Here is a 13,389-nt window from a genome sequence, read left to right as displayed (position 1 = left end):
TGGCTGCTCGAGCATCTCCAGTTTTGTCTTGGACAAAAAGGGTTTGAGACCGATTTGTTTTGGTCAAACCAAACCAATGCAGTCAATTAAAACATCCCACACCAAAACACGACCTTAGTCCATTTAAAAAATAAAACTAAAAAAATTAAGATTTGCATTCATTTGAACCATAAAATTTAAATTTTGCAACAAATATTGGAAAACAAAAAAAGGAAAAGGAAAAGAACAATGTACACACCTGGCAGCCCAATAGACGGCCAAATTTGATCTTGTGCCATTCACTATTTTTAGAGATTTACATAAAGTAATTCAAATTTTAATTGCAAGTGTGGTGTATTTATTTGCAATTATTTCATTATTTCTAGGGTTTTCTACGAAGCAAGTAACAGAAATATGATAAAAATTACACAAGTACATTTTTTTGCATCTTATAAGTTCACAAAAAATACCCTCCTTTGGGCAGTTGAGAAATGTTTTTTATTGTAAAAAATTGGGAAACTGTCTCTTTTGGAAGCTATCTTTTCAGTGCCATTTTTTAAATACAATTATCTGAAAATAGTTATGCAAATTAATGTGGTCAAATAAGGATTTATATACATTTTTGTACTGGAGTTAGACCAACAGGGAATTGATTAGGAATTTCTAATGAACTCCTATATATATATATATATATCAAATATGAATTTAAATCAAAATACATAGAAAAGCTTCATGTATAATTATGAAAATTAGCTATTACATAGGCCTGCAGATATGATGAATTTAGGAACTTGAATCAACTCAACTGGATCTGAAATGGATGTTCTATGAATTTGTAAATTTGACTAGAAATGTAAAATGTTATTTGACACCGTTCACGCAGGTTGAACAAGCCGGCCCAGGCACTTAAGCAGATACGCACACGTGTCGCACTGGCTCAGCCCATGGGCTGGGATGCAACGTCGATTGCGCACTCTTGAGGTCCCACTTCTGAGGATGTCATCCAAGTAATGGTCAATGATGGGCTTTGACCCAACGGAATGCTTCATCTGGGCATTTGAGAGGTCGTGGCCAAGGGACGAGGGGAAAAGTGAGGAGCGCTAAGGTGGCATGGCAAAACTGAGCACAACTAAGGAACCAGGGGCACAAAAATAGAATCCCATTTAAATAAGGATTGAGCAAAATAGTGACTTGTAACTAAATAACATAAAAGTAAATTAAGAACAAGGATGGTAAACAACGGTGAAACAACAGAATTAAAAAGGCGTCCTCTAGGAGCCGGAATCCCCATTGGTATGTTTCTAGTACTACTATGCATAAGCATATCATGGAACAAATACTTGAGCCACTATTGACGATCATGCTGGGCAGAGTCGGGTACAGGACACGTTCTACTCGTAGTAGACTTCGTGCCATGCCATATCATCGGGTCATGATCCATTCAGGTAGTTGTCACATATATACTCTATAATACTATAATACTTATGTTATTGTTCGGATTGGGGGCTGAAGGGACAGGTGGTTCCATCTCGATTGTGGTGGGCCTGGGTTCCCAACGGCCCCCAAGTGATTCTTTGTGGCATAATGACTGGGCAAGTAGAGACCACCTAGGAGAGAGGTGGGTCTGGGCCTTGGTCGGTGTCCGCGATTATTTTATAATAACACGCTTAATGTGTTTTCGGTATTTGATCCAAGACCTCCACTGGCATATACACACTAACTACCACGCGGATAATGGTATATGGTGCCCTTGGCGTTGTATGTTTCTCCCAAAAGCTCTGTCAGAGGTCACATTTCACAGAGGCAGGCTGATTGTTAGGGTGAGCAGCATGCCTGTTGTGTATACGAAGATGGGCTTGGTCCCGACCAGTCTCGTGATGTGTACGAGTGCTTAGGGGTGAGTGGCCAAACAACCCCATCGCGTTTAGGATGTAGACTTGTGGGTGACCTCTCTGGAGAGCCTAGGTAGGACTATGGCGTGTCGATTATCCGAGGCTGGGCATTACCCAAAAAGTGTGTCCGACAAGAGGTAATCGAGCGTATCGGGTTATGTGGTACACCCTTGCAGGGAAGTAAACTATTCGAATAGTCGTTTCCATAGTAACAGGATGACTTGGAGTTGTATCCTGACCTCTTACAACTAAAACCGGATACTTGATAAAACACAACCAGATAACAGTCATATACCCGCGGAGATCGCTTTCTTACAGGGAGAGAAGGACATGATCTCTTGGCAGGTTATTGCTATATGTATGTGCAAGATGATACCATATACTCTTCTCTCTTATACTGCTGAAAGATGTAGTCGTTGATAGGATGAGCTTCTCCCCCTTATTCTGGCATTTCTGCATTTTACTCCATATATATTACCCCATTCCTTTGATACCAATGCATATCTAGTATAATTCTGACGCAAGTCTTGCGAGTACTTTGGATGAGTACTCACAGTTTCTTTGCTACTCTTTTCTTTTGACCCGGTTACTGCAATAGCTGGTAGCACCGTGGATGTAGGTTACCCTGATGGTAGTTACTACATGGAGACTGATGATCAGGAGTAGTCCGAAGGTCCCAGGCAGGAGGCCTTGCCTTTCTATCTAGTGTCGTTGTTTCGCTCAGCCTTGTTAAGGCAAAACTTGTCTAACTATGTCTGTACTTAGATAATATTTGCTTTCATGACTAATTTATTAGGGGTCCTCGTGACATGGGCTTGTAATATAAAGATTTATATTTAAATTTGTGTCGTAGAGTTGTGTTATGATATTAATCGCGAGTCACCGTGTGTGATCCTGCATGATGCGTGTATGATTAGTGCATGATTATAAACGGTGGTGTCACAACGGTGCTCCAAACCAGCGGCCTCCATCACCATCAGGTGATGATCATTCTTCTCATATGGAACCGAAAGATTATCCTGAAGAAGTTGAGAAGACACACATCAATGTTATCAAGCGAGAGAAGATGGAGAAGGCTGCTTTGAAAAAAGCAAAATATCAAGCTCACCAAGATTGACATTAGGGAGGCAGGAACTCCGGCATTGTTTATAGGAGTAATAGCTAATACTCCCCAAGCACATTATCCAACATGCATCCCAAAGCATCAAGTAAAACAAAACATTGCATTAAGAAACATGATGTAATGTGGATAGTGTATTGTCTTACCTTCAGATATTTCACCGAGAAAATTATGCAACTATATATTTATCCATAGTGGAAAAAACACAATACAAGCCTTCTCCACTTTCTGTCACCGCGGTAGTTTACTTGCAAGGTAAAACCTAACCAACATACAGAGCTCCCTCTTGGACATCATTCATCTAACACATGCTAGTGCAAGACTAATAGATCAGAGATCATATATGTATATAAAATCATGCAACAAAAATCAAATCAAAGTAATATGATCATAAAGTTATAATTCAACACACTACAACAAACATGCAGAGAATTGCATCATATTGATCTCAATCATGTAGGGCGGCTCATGAGATCTTTGCATTGAAGAACAAGGGAGAGAAGATGTTATATAGCTACTACTATGGACCATATTCAAAGGAGGAGGACTCAGTTATGGTCATGGTGTTAGTAAGGTTGATGAGATAGCTCCAACAGTGAATTTCTCCTCCGGTATAGTACCAAAACAGTCCTCCAGATTGGATCTTCGTGGTGGCGGAAAATTCCTTAAATAAATCTGACAGTTAGTTTCAGGGGATTATAAAAGCAGGGGGCGAGAGGTGGTGGAGGCAACCTCCATGGGCCCTATGCACCCTTGTCTGTGGCCCAAGGCGTGGCCGTGAGCTAGGGCCGCGTGGGATAGAAAAAAAATCCTCGGGATAAATCATAAAGCATATAAATTCCTTTTGAAAATCTTTTTTATTTTATTTTGAACACCATATAATCATAGATAATTGACAATCAATTTTGTTTTTTTCAAAGGAGGATTGCCCCCGCCTTTGCATCGAGCAATGCACACAACTATTTTATTATATTATTCAAAAAACCAGCAAAACAAATATATGGATCAACCCAAAACCGCCTTTCTAGAAACTACTGTCGCAACACCTACAAGCTCGATGATGTGCCATGTCCTCGCATCAACACACACTATCTATTCTGGTGGCCTCAGGAAGCCGCACAAGCCTGGAGCGCCAACCGGTCTAGCTAGACCCTCTATGCACATTGCATGCGCTCGCTCTAGAATCAGCCGCCGCCATCTTCTGTTGTGCCACATTCAGGAGTGATCAATGCATTCACCTCGCCAGGGCATTCTGTTGTCGACGTCAGCACGACGCCAGACAATGCCAGCATCCTACGCGTGTCCATGGAGACGCGACCGTCGCCGAGACTCCATCGCTCCATACCACTGAGACTCACCACCGTCCTTGTGGTAGATGCAACGCCGCTCCTCTTATCCCCTCCAGCCAACACCTGCTCCAAAACGATGCCCTGGAAGGGAGAACGACGCCGAAGGCGTCATCATCGTCTGATCCTGGAGACCCGGATCTCGAGTTTCCCCCGAAACATCCTGAGCTTGGTGACGCAACCTGCAGCGATGATGCCTTGACAAGGAAACGGCATTAGAGACGCCTCCATCGTTTGCCATGACCAAAGTCGACACAATTTTCATGACAGTCGCGCCACCCCGATGTCGCAGCTAATTGGATTCGCGCGGAGCCTCGCCATGAGGACGTGCGTCGCCGCCACAACGCCGGCACAGAGCCTTTAGCCGCTGCTCACTGATCCCTCCATGCGTCTCCCCCGACCAAAGGCCACACCACGACGGATCTGAGCGAGGATTAGATCCCGACAGCTGCCACCTTCCAAAGAACGACCGCAGCCGCCTACCCGAGTGTAACGTCCCCAGCATCACACTACAATAATCCCTTATGTTCAATGCCAAGTCATCTTGATTTACAAAGCTTAATCATATTGGATTAATATCTCATTTCAAATTCCTTCTCTGAATCCAATTCGAATTCAAAGTGAAAATTTCTAATTGCACAAAGTTGCTGGAAAAATATTCATCATTTAGCAAATATTCCAAAACAATTTATTGTTAAGGGAAAACAACTTCACTACAATGCTAAGGTGGACAGAAGCAACTATTACAGAGCAAATCAGCATTTTAAAATGCCTTCCCAGTTAGGAAAATTCCAAATGGATTCAAATAAATCCCAAGCTTATGGTGGCAGTGCACCACTTCCCTTGGTATTTGTTTTCACCAGTGGCACATTTTTGCAAAAGGTAATTATTGCAAAAGAAAATGTAAAAGGCTATTGTTAAATGAAAACAGAAAAGTTTTCATAAAAAAAGAAGGGGTGAGAGAGAGGGAGAGCCCTTGCCCCACTTGGGCTTCGGCCCACCCGGACCAACCGGCCCAACCCACCAGGCCGGCCCACCTCTCCCTCCTAACCCCCCACTCCCCCTTTAACCCCGAAACCCCCACCCACCTCACCCACGACTCCCCCTGCCCCCCATGATCCTCCCTTGTCTGCCCCACCCCTCGATCCCGATCTGGATCGGGGGCGGCATCCACCCCGCCGACCGCGCCCTGCGGTGCCCCTACACCAGCGCCACCTCACCTACACCGCCCAGTCACCGCCGCCCCAACCGCGTCACCTCCTCCATTCCCTCCCCGACCTGGACGCCCCTCGCGCTGCACCCGACCATGCCGTCGCTCCGGATGGTGGGCTCCCGGCCGCGAGCGCCCGTCCTCGACGCCCGAGCTCCCTCCCCATCGCTCTCCTTCAGCACCGCCGCCCTCCACGACGCAGGCACGCCACCGCCTTGGCGCTGCCGCGGCGACCGAGCCGCTCACCCCCCCCCCCCCCCCCCCCCCCGCTCGGTCTGGGTGCCCGCCCGCGCCCAGGGGCTCGATCCCGCGCCCCCCTCATCGTCGCCATGCTCCGCCATCGCGCCCGGTGTCCGCCTCGCCGTCATTGTTTGCCAGCACCGCCCGTCGCCTCCTCGACCCCGACGCGCCACCTCCCCGCCGTCGCGTTCCCCTGCATCGTGCCTCCCCTTCAACGCGGGTGAGGAACCCCCCCCCCCCCCCCCCCCCCCCCCCCCCCCCCCCGCTCGGTCTGGGTGCCCGCCCGCGCCCAGGGGCTCGATCCCGCGCCCCCCTCATCGTCGCCATGCTCCGCCATCGCGCCCGGTGTCCGCCTCGCCGTCATTGTTTGCCAGCACCGCCCGTCGCCTCCTCGACCCCGACGCGCCACCTCCCCGCCGTCGCGTTCCCCTGCATCGTGCCTCCCCTTCAACGCGGGTGAGGAACCCCCCCCCCCCCCCCCCCCCCCCCCCCCCCCCCCCCGTCGAGACCTCGCCATTGATGCGCCGCCCGTCGTGGCCCTGTTCGTCGGCCGCCCTCAGCGCGCGTCCGCGAGCGGCGACCCACTCCCCGCACCTAGCTGCCGCACCACCGCCCTTTGTACGCGCCGGCCGCGAGCCCCACTGTCACCCAGCCTAGCGCTGTTGGCCTCGCCGGCGGCCGCCGTTTCCTGCCGCTGTCGCGAGCATGGCCACGACCGTGACTGTGAATGTGTGCGTGCGTGTGTGGTCCGACTGGGCCACTGCCACACGGCGCAAGCCCCCCAGTTAAAAAAACGAAAATGTAAAAATAATAATGATTTTAAAAACATTAATGTATTAGTTAATTAATTAACTTAATTAATCATGTTAGTTAACCTAATCAACTGAACTTAGTTAACTAAATCTGTTAACTAGTTAGGTCTATGACAGAATGACCCCACGCATCAGTTTGACCAAGTCAACTGAGTGTTGATTGCTGACATCACCATGGTGTCATGCTAACGTCATCTTTTACTATTCTGAATAATGTTGAAATAAATAATTAAATTTCAGAAATTAATAAAAACTTTAGAAAATCATATTAAATAAACCGTAGCTCGGATGGAAAAAACTTTGTACATGAAAGTTGCTCAGAACGACGAGACGAATCAGGATACGCAGCCCGTTCGTCCGCCACGCATCCCTAGCATAGCGAACACGCAACTTTCCCCCTCTGGTTTATCTGTCCAAAAACGCGAAACATCGGGGATACTTTCCCGGATGTTTCCCCCCTTCGCCGGTATCACCTCCTACCGCGTTAGGTCACACCCGGCACATCTTTTTGCCATGTTATGCCTTGTGATGCATTGTTTGCTCTGTATTTAGTGCTTCTTCCCCCTCTTCTCTTCGGTAGACCCCGAGACCGATGCAGCCCTTGTGATCGCCTACGTCGACGACGACCCCTCCTTGCCAGAACAATCAGGCAAGCAAACCCCCCTTGAGCATTCCGATATCGCCTATTTCTTTTCCTCTCATGCTTGCATTAGAACTGCTACTGCTTTCTGTATGATCCTACTCCGATGCATAGCCTGTTGTTGTTACCTGCTTTTATACCTTACCTGCTTATCCTAAACTGCTTAGTATAGGTTGGTTAGTGATCCATCAGTGACCCCCACCTTGTCCTTGTTGCCCCTGCTTCATCATTGAAGACCCGATCAACGGGATCGAAGACCAGGCCCCGACACCGTACATCACTTTCCCCCTTAGTTGCTCACACTACCCGGTTATTATCGAGTGCCGAGGGTGAGACCTCTTCAGCACTTCTGATGTTAACCCTGTAGTGTAGCTATTCGGTCGTGGTCATCAAGGGTGATTTCCTCCTTAACCACTTCTGATACGAATCTGTCATGCAACCCCTCAAGTGTGAACCTCGAGGGTGGTCCCTCTTACGTTCACCTTGATGATTACATCGAGTGGAATTCACCGGGGGTGATTCCTCGAGTTTTCCCCTTGATGTTTGGACACACAGTTACTATGGTTACTATGACTTTACACTGAACCATGTTACTAAAGACGGGTCGGTCCTGAGGGGTGCCTACGCGAGCTTAATTGCGAGTGATGTGGAGTCGGGTTGACCTGGAGGGTGCCCGCGAGATAATTACGATGCGTGGCCGGGCATTCCTAGCCCTTGCCGCAAGTCCTCGAGACGGGGCAACGGGGCCACATCTTTCGTGAGTCTCTGCTTGTTACCGCGTGCTCCTAATCCACTACGATTTGGATATTTGATCCGAGGGGCCTCTGGCCTGATAGCACTAACCATCACGTGGGCATAGTATGGGCGTTCTGCGTCGTATGCATCAGCCGAAGCTTAATAGACGTCAGCGACTGAGCGGCGCGCGCCAGGTTGGACTGCGTAAGCACCTGCCTTGTTGAAGGAGGTAGCTAGGTCTGCTCACCGGCCGCGTACGCAGCGTGCAGGAGTTCCCGGGGAGATGGCCCATGACCCCTGGGGGCATAGGTTTAGTCCGGCGTGCTGGCCTCTCCATTAAGCCTAGGTCGGGTTGCGGCGTATTGTTTGGCCGAGGCAGGGTATGACCCAGGAAAGTGTGTCCGGCCAGAGTTAATCGAGAGTGGTGGGTAAGTTGGTGCACCCCTGCAGGGAAGAAAACATCTATTGATAGCATGTCCTACGGTAATGGACACTTGGAGTTGTATCCCGATCGATACAACTAGAACTGGATACTTGTGATGAGAACTGAATGGTGATGAGAATTGGAATGTGTTGACACTTGGATAGTATGGCTCTGGGATTGCCTTCTCGCAGGGAGTCGAGAAAGGATCTCTGGCCGAGGTTGATAACATTACTGCTACTTTACTTTATGCTACTCTACTCCCTCCTGTTGCTGCAAGATGTTGGTTTCCAGAAGATGCTAGTCTTCGATAGGCTAGGCTTTCCCCTTCCCTTCTGGCATTCTGCAGTTTTGTCCATAGATACTACCCATTCCTTTGATACAGATGCATACTTAGTTTAAATCTGATGTAAGTCTTGCGAGTACTTTGGATGAGTACTCACGGTTGCTTTGCTACTTCTTTTCCCCCATACCCGATTGTTGCGACCAGATGACGGACCCTCGGAGCCAGACGACGCCACTGATGACTACTACTACCCGGAGGATGCCTACTACTACGTGCCGACCGCTGACGACTTGGAGTAGTTAGGAGGCTCCCAAGCAGGAGGCCTTGCCTTTTCGATCGTTGTTGCTTTTGTGCTAGCCTTCTTAAGGCAAACTTGTCTAACTTATGTCTGTACTCAGATATTGTTGCTTTCGCTGACTCTTGTGTTTTCGAACTTATGTATTCGAGCCCTCGAGGCCCCTGGCTTGTAATATAAAGCTTGTATTATTTTAATTTGTGTCTAGAGTTGTGTTGTGATATCTTCCCGTGAGTCCTTGATCTTGATCGTACACATTTGCGTGTGTGATTAGTGTACGATTGAATCGAGGGCGTCACACCGAGCCACTCGCAACCCGCATCCCCCGCCCCCACCAGTAGCCCGATCTGGCGACACAGAGGCCCGCCGACACGCCCCACCAAGTAAGCATCACACATCCGCCGCGGATCTGACACGCCGTTATGCCCCATGCAAGCCTGACGCCCCTACCTGTTGGCCGCGTCCCGCGCTGCCCCACCATGCAAGGAGTGCGAAGGAGCCCCGCCGCCGCCCACACAAGCCAAGCTTCGCCCTGGCGGCGGCGGGGGGTGAGGGGGGGGAGGGAGGCTGGGGAGCGGACGGGGTCAGATGCTGTCTGATGGCTCTTGTGTCCATGAGTATCCAAGGCTAGTCAACTTTAGGTATATAATCCAAGGCTAGTCAACTTGGTAGTAAATATTGAGAAACGATACAAGTGCGGTAAGTTCCGAAAGTGTCTTTCTGCCTCCGAGCTCAAATGAGCTGGGTAAACAATAAAATCTAAAAATAAATAAAGAAGATCCAAAAAAATTCGAGAAACATTGGCAAAAGTTCTCAGTACTTGCAAAATTTCGTCATGGAATCACATTCCTGAAAGGCGCGACAAAAAAAAAACAAATTCAGTGTTTCAAAATGCTTTTGAAAGTAGCATTTTTAGAGTAACGATTTTTTTGCTACACCTTCTAGGAATGTGATTCCATGACGAATTTTTGCAAGCATTTAAAACTTTTGTCAATGTTTCTCTAAAAAAATAGATTTTTTTTACGATTTTACTATTCACCCGAGCTCATTTGAGTTCAGGAGCAGAAACTCTGCATCCGGTAAGTTCAAAGAACTTTCTTAGCCAAACATTTTGCCGGTTCCGCTGGCAGTATGAATTAGTCCATGTTCCTGTATTGTCGAAGAAAGTAATTACAACGTCTCATCGCCTCCAACTCATGTCTTGTCAGATACAACCAGCCTCCCCCCCCCCCCCCCCCCCCCCCCCCCCCCCCCCCCATTCCACGCGTGCGAAACTAGCCGCTCAAATTCGTGACGGGTCCCTTGAACCAGTGCCTGGCGCTCACGACCCACGACGTCAAGACGAGGATGAAAAGCCCACCGACGGCGACCGGCGTGTAGTTGAGCGTGTCCTTGGTCACCGGGTACGTCACCGGCAGCGAGAAGAGCACGGTGATGGTCACCACCCAGAGCACGGCCACCCACCCCACCAGTACACCGTACCGTCCGAGGTTGAAGGGTCCCGGCACGAAGTGCTTGCGCGCCAGCGTCACCCGGAAGAAGATGGGCAGCGCGTACGCGATGTAGAGCCCGATCGTCGCGATCGACACCATGGCCTGGAACGCCACCAGGCTACCCAGCGACTGCAATCAGTTTTCAATCAGAGACCAGGATTAATCGGAGGTGCTCTGCCGGAATTGAAATACTACTATATATGTAGTTGCAGTGAAATGTAGTGGTGTGGACAATGGTTTACCGGCAGCGCCATGCAGAGGGAGACGAAAGCCGAGAGCCAGACGGCGTTGATGGGCACCTCGTGCTTGTTCACTTTGTGCCACACGGGTGACAGCGGCATCGCCCCGTCTCTCGAGAAAGCATACACCATCCTAGTCAGTCAATACAAGGAGCGAGTGATCTCATCAGAACTACGTTCCGAGAAGAGAAATGCAGCGTGAAGCAAGCCAGCAGAAGACAATCACCTCGAGTTACTCGTCACGGAGCTCATGCCGCAGAAGTATATGGCGACGGCGACGACCCCCAGGCAGACGATCCCGCCGACGCCGCTGCCGTAGCGGCTTTTGAAGGCGAGGTAGAAGACTTCGGCGATGGCGTACCCCCCAGCTTCATTGTCAGGGCTGAGCAGGTAGGGTATGTCCTTGACGGCGAACGTGATGCCGAGTATGTATCCCCAGCCGACCACTATGGATATGCCGATGGCGCTGATTATCCCGATGGGGCCATTCCTGTCTGCGTTCTTGGTCTCCTCCGTCTGCATGCATGCATGATCAAAAGCGTCAGGGTTTCTTTTGCGTGTCATAATTAACGAGATGATATTCCTTTTTCTTTGGCTTAATCAATTAATTACCATGTGCGCCGATGCGTCGTATCCTGTGAGCGTGTACTGGCTCATGAGGAGCCCCAGGACAAAGATGTAGAGGTTGCTGTGTATTCCAGCACTGTTGTCAGTGTTGAAATGGGTGAAGACGAACTTGGCACTGGCTCTCTCGGTTGCAACAGCCGGCACGGCAATCATCAAGACAAAGACACCTACAGAGACAGAGAAGCGTGGAGACCTTGTTACTTGTTAGCCATCCGTTAATAAAGTGGATGCCAACTGCTCTCTGATTATTTATTCTCTAGCTAGCTAGCTTGAGTGAGAATCAGTGCTCGCCAAGTAGAGTAATCGTGTAGGGCAAGTGCGAATGAAGGACAGAACCTAGCATGTTCCAAGCAGCCGCAAACTGGCCGAAGAAGGAGAGCCATGAGATGGGGAGGCTGTTGATGAGGGCGTGGCTGAGCAGGATGGCGGCGTGGAAGGCGATGACCACGTACTTGGACGCCAGGTAGCCTCCGCCGTTGTTGCCGCCGGTGCTGAGCAGGATGATCACCTGGATCAGCTGCGCCAGCGAGAAGTCCACGCTAGTTGTCACCGCCCACTGCAGAGCGTGCAAACTGAATCAGCACAGCAGTCACTCACAAAGTGAGAAAGCACATTCAGAGTTAAGCCAAAGTTGTACCTGTCCAACGATGTTAAACCTGCATGCAGCACAACAAACGCCATTAGAGGCTGGGAACAATTGGAATGGGATGCAGTGCACGAGCAATCAATAGCGCATCTATCTACAGTAAGAAAGATGGGCCATGCGTATATGTGCGTTTATTGCAAGGACGTCTTTGTCTCAACTACAAGAAGCATGCTGACAGCTGCATATTTTCAACCCCAGGTCGCTGTCATAATCAGACTTTATGTGCAGTTGGCACTGGTTCTGCTAGTACCAAAATGTGGCCACGGGGGCTGCACATGGTCAAAGCACGCAAGCACATGACCTTATGAACACAAATATTCTGTTCTGCATTGCCAGGAGCACGTCGTTAAACAACGACAAGCGCAGAGTACATTTGATTGGAAAAGAAACGATTATTCTATTTTGCATCCCCGATGATAACGGTGTACTATTTGAATGAACTATTTGTACTACTAAATCAAGGATGATTAATATGGATCAAAGGGGGTAAATGAGTAATAAACTACTCATTCTGCAAAAAGAGAAAGACGAGCGGAAAAAAAGACAGAAATATGCAGAAATTTCGCACGCACGCACCAATTTGATGTCACACCAGACAAAAAAAAAACAGAAAGCGGTTCGTTCACACATGACATGATCCTCTCCTTCCTTTCTTCCCTTCCACATGATCCCATCCCAACCAGAGAAGAAATCGATACATTCGAGAACGTGGACAGGTAGCAAAAGACAAGAAAGATTTCAGTGGAGTGCGTGTGATTGAGTGGCCTACCATCCGGTGATCCAGGAGGCGAAGGGCGACCATCGGTTGCCCGAGAGGCGCGCGCTCCAGTAGTAGAGGCCGCCGGAGGTGGGGAAGGAGGAGCAGATCTCGGCCATGGAGAGGCCGACGGTCATGGTGAAGGCGCCGGCGACGAACCAGCCGAAGGTCATGGTGGCCGGGCCGCCGAAGTTGAGGCCGGTGTTGTACAGCGTGGTCACCCCCGTCAGCACCGAGATGATGGTGAAGGAGAAGGCGAAGTTGGACAGCAATCTACACACGCCCTCAATCAATCAGTTAAGAGAAGCGACGAAACCAAGGGAGGGGAGAGGAGAGGAGAAGGGCGGGCATGACGTACGAGAGGTCCCGCTTGAGCTCCTGCTTGTAGCCGAGCTCTCGGAGGCGGGCCTGGCCGGTGTCGCCGGAGGCATCGACGTCGACGTCGACGGCGGTGGTGCCGCTCCCCGCCGGGGACTTGCTCCAGGTCATGGCGCCGTCGCGTTGTGGGAGGAGGAAGAGATGGGGTCAGGGGAGACCTACCAGTGGTGATATATGTACTGCCTGCAGAGTGCAGAGGAGAGGAGAGAATCGCGGGGTGCAGTGAGTCAACTGGAAAAGTGCGGTGGGCGCCAGATGTGGGGTTCGTTACTC

General features: G+C 49.6%; 2 protein-coding genes across 2 annotated transcripts; one reads left to right on the top strand and one right to left on the bottom strand.

Moving 5' to 3' along the window:
* Positions 1 to 5,430: 5,430 nt before the first annotated feature.
* Positions 5,431 to 7,853, top strand: LOC125546840 (formin-like protein 5). Its single transcript, XM_048710957.1, has 3 exons — positions 5,431 to 6,243; positions 7,152 to 7,214; positions 7,839 to 7,853. Exons 1-3 carry the CDS (start codon positions 5,452 to 5,454, stop codon positions 7,851 to 7,853), a joined length of 870 nt encoding a protein of 289 aa, XP_048566914.1. The 5' UTR covers positions 5,431 to 5,451.
* A 2,247-nt stretch (positions 7,854 to 10,100) lies between these two features.
* LOC125544114 (amino-acid permease BAT1 homolog) lies at positions 10,101 to 13,380 on the bottom strand. Its single transcript, XM_048707689.1, has 8 exons — positions 13,097 to 13,380; positions 12,751 to 13,011; positions 11,973 to 11,991; positions 11,672 to 11,891; positions 11,321 to 11,502; positions 10,935 to 11,224; positions 10,712 to 10,841; positions 10,101 to 10,598 (listed from the first exon to the last, which is right to left on the bottom strand). The coding sequence occupies exons 1-8, from the start codon at positions 13,225 to 13,227 to the stop codon at positions 10,251 to 10,253; spliced, it is 1,581 nt and encodes a 526-aa protein (XP_048563646.1). The 5' UTR covers positions 13,228 to 13,380; the 3' UTR covers positions 10,101 to 10,250.
* Positions 13,381 to 13,389: the final 9 nt, after the last annotated feature.

The sequence above is a fragment of the Triticum urartu genome, chromosome 3 (assembly GCF_003073215.2).
Source record: "Triticum urartu cultivar G1812 chromosome 3, Tu2.1, whole genome shotgun sequence".
Classification (NCBI taxonomy): domain Eukaryota; kingdom Viridiplantae; phylum Streptophyta; class Magnoliopsida; order Poales; family Poaceae; genus Triticum; species Triticum urartu.
Note: the sequence above shows the minus strand (reverse complement) of the source record. Positions and strands in the feature narration are given on the sequence as shown.

What these genes read in the sequence shown, in the direction of transcription:
- LOC125546840 (XM_048710957.1), top strand. Translation starts at nt 5,452, where the DNA reads ATGATCCTCCCTTGTCTGCCCCACCCCTCGATCCCGATCTGGATCGGG. An exon ending in GTGCCTCCCCTTCAACGCGG is followed by an intron (nt 6,244 to 7,151) that starts GTGAGGAACCCC and finishes CTCTGTATTTAG; the next exon opens with TGCTTCTTCCCCCTCTTCTC.
- LOC125544114 (XM_048707689.1), bottom strand. Translation starts at nt 13,227, where the DNA reads ATGACCTGGAGCAAGTCCCCGGCGGGGAGCGGCACCACCGCCGTCGAC. An exon ending in GGCTGCTTGGAACATGCTAG is followed by an intron (nt 11,503 to 11,671) that starts GTTCTGTCCTTC and finishes CTGTCTCTGTAG; the next exon opens with GTGTCTTTGTCTTGATGATT. An exon ending in ACGACGCATCGGCGCACATG is followed by an intron (nt 11,225 to 11,320) that starts GTAATTAATTGA and finishes GCATGCATGCAG; the next exon opens with ACGGAGGAGACCAAGAACGC.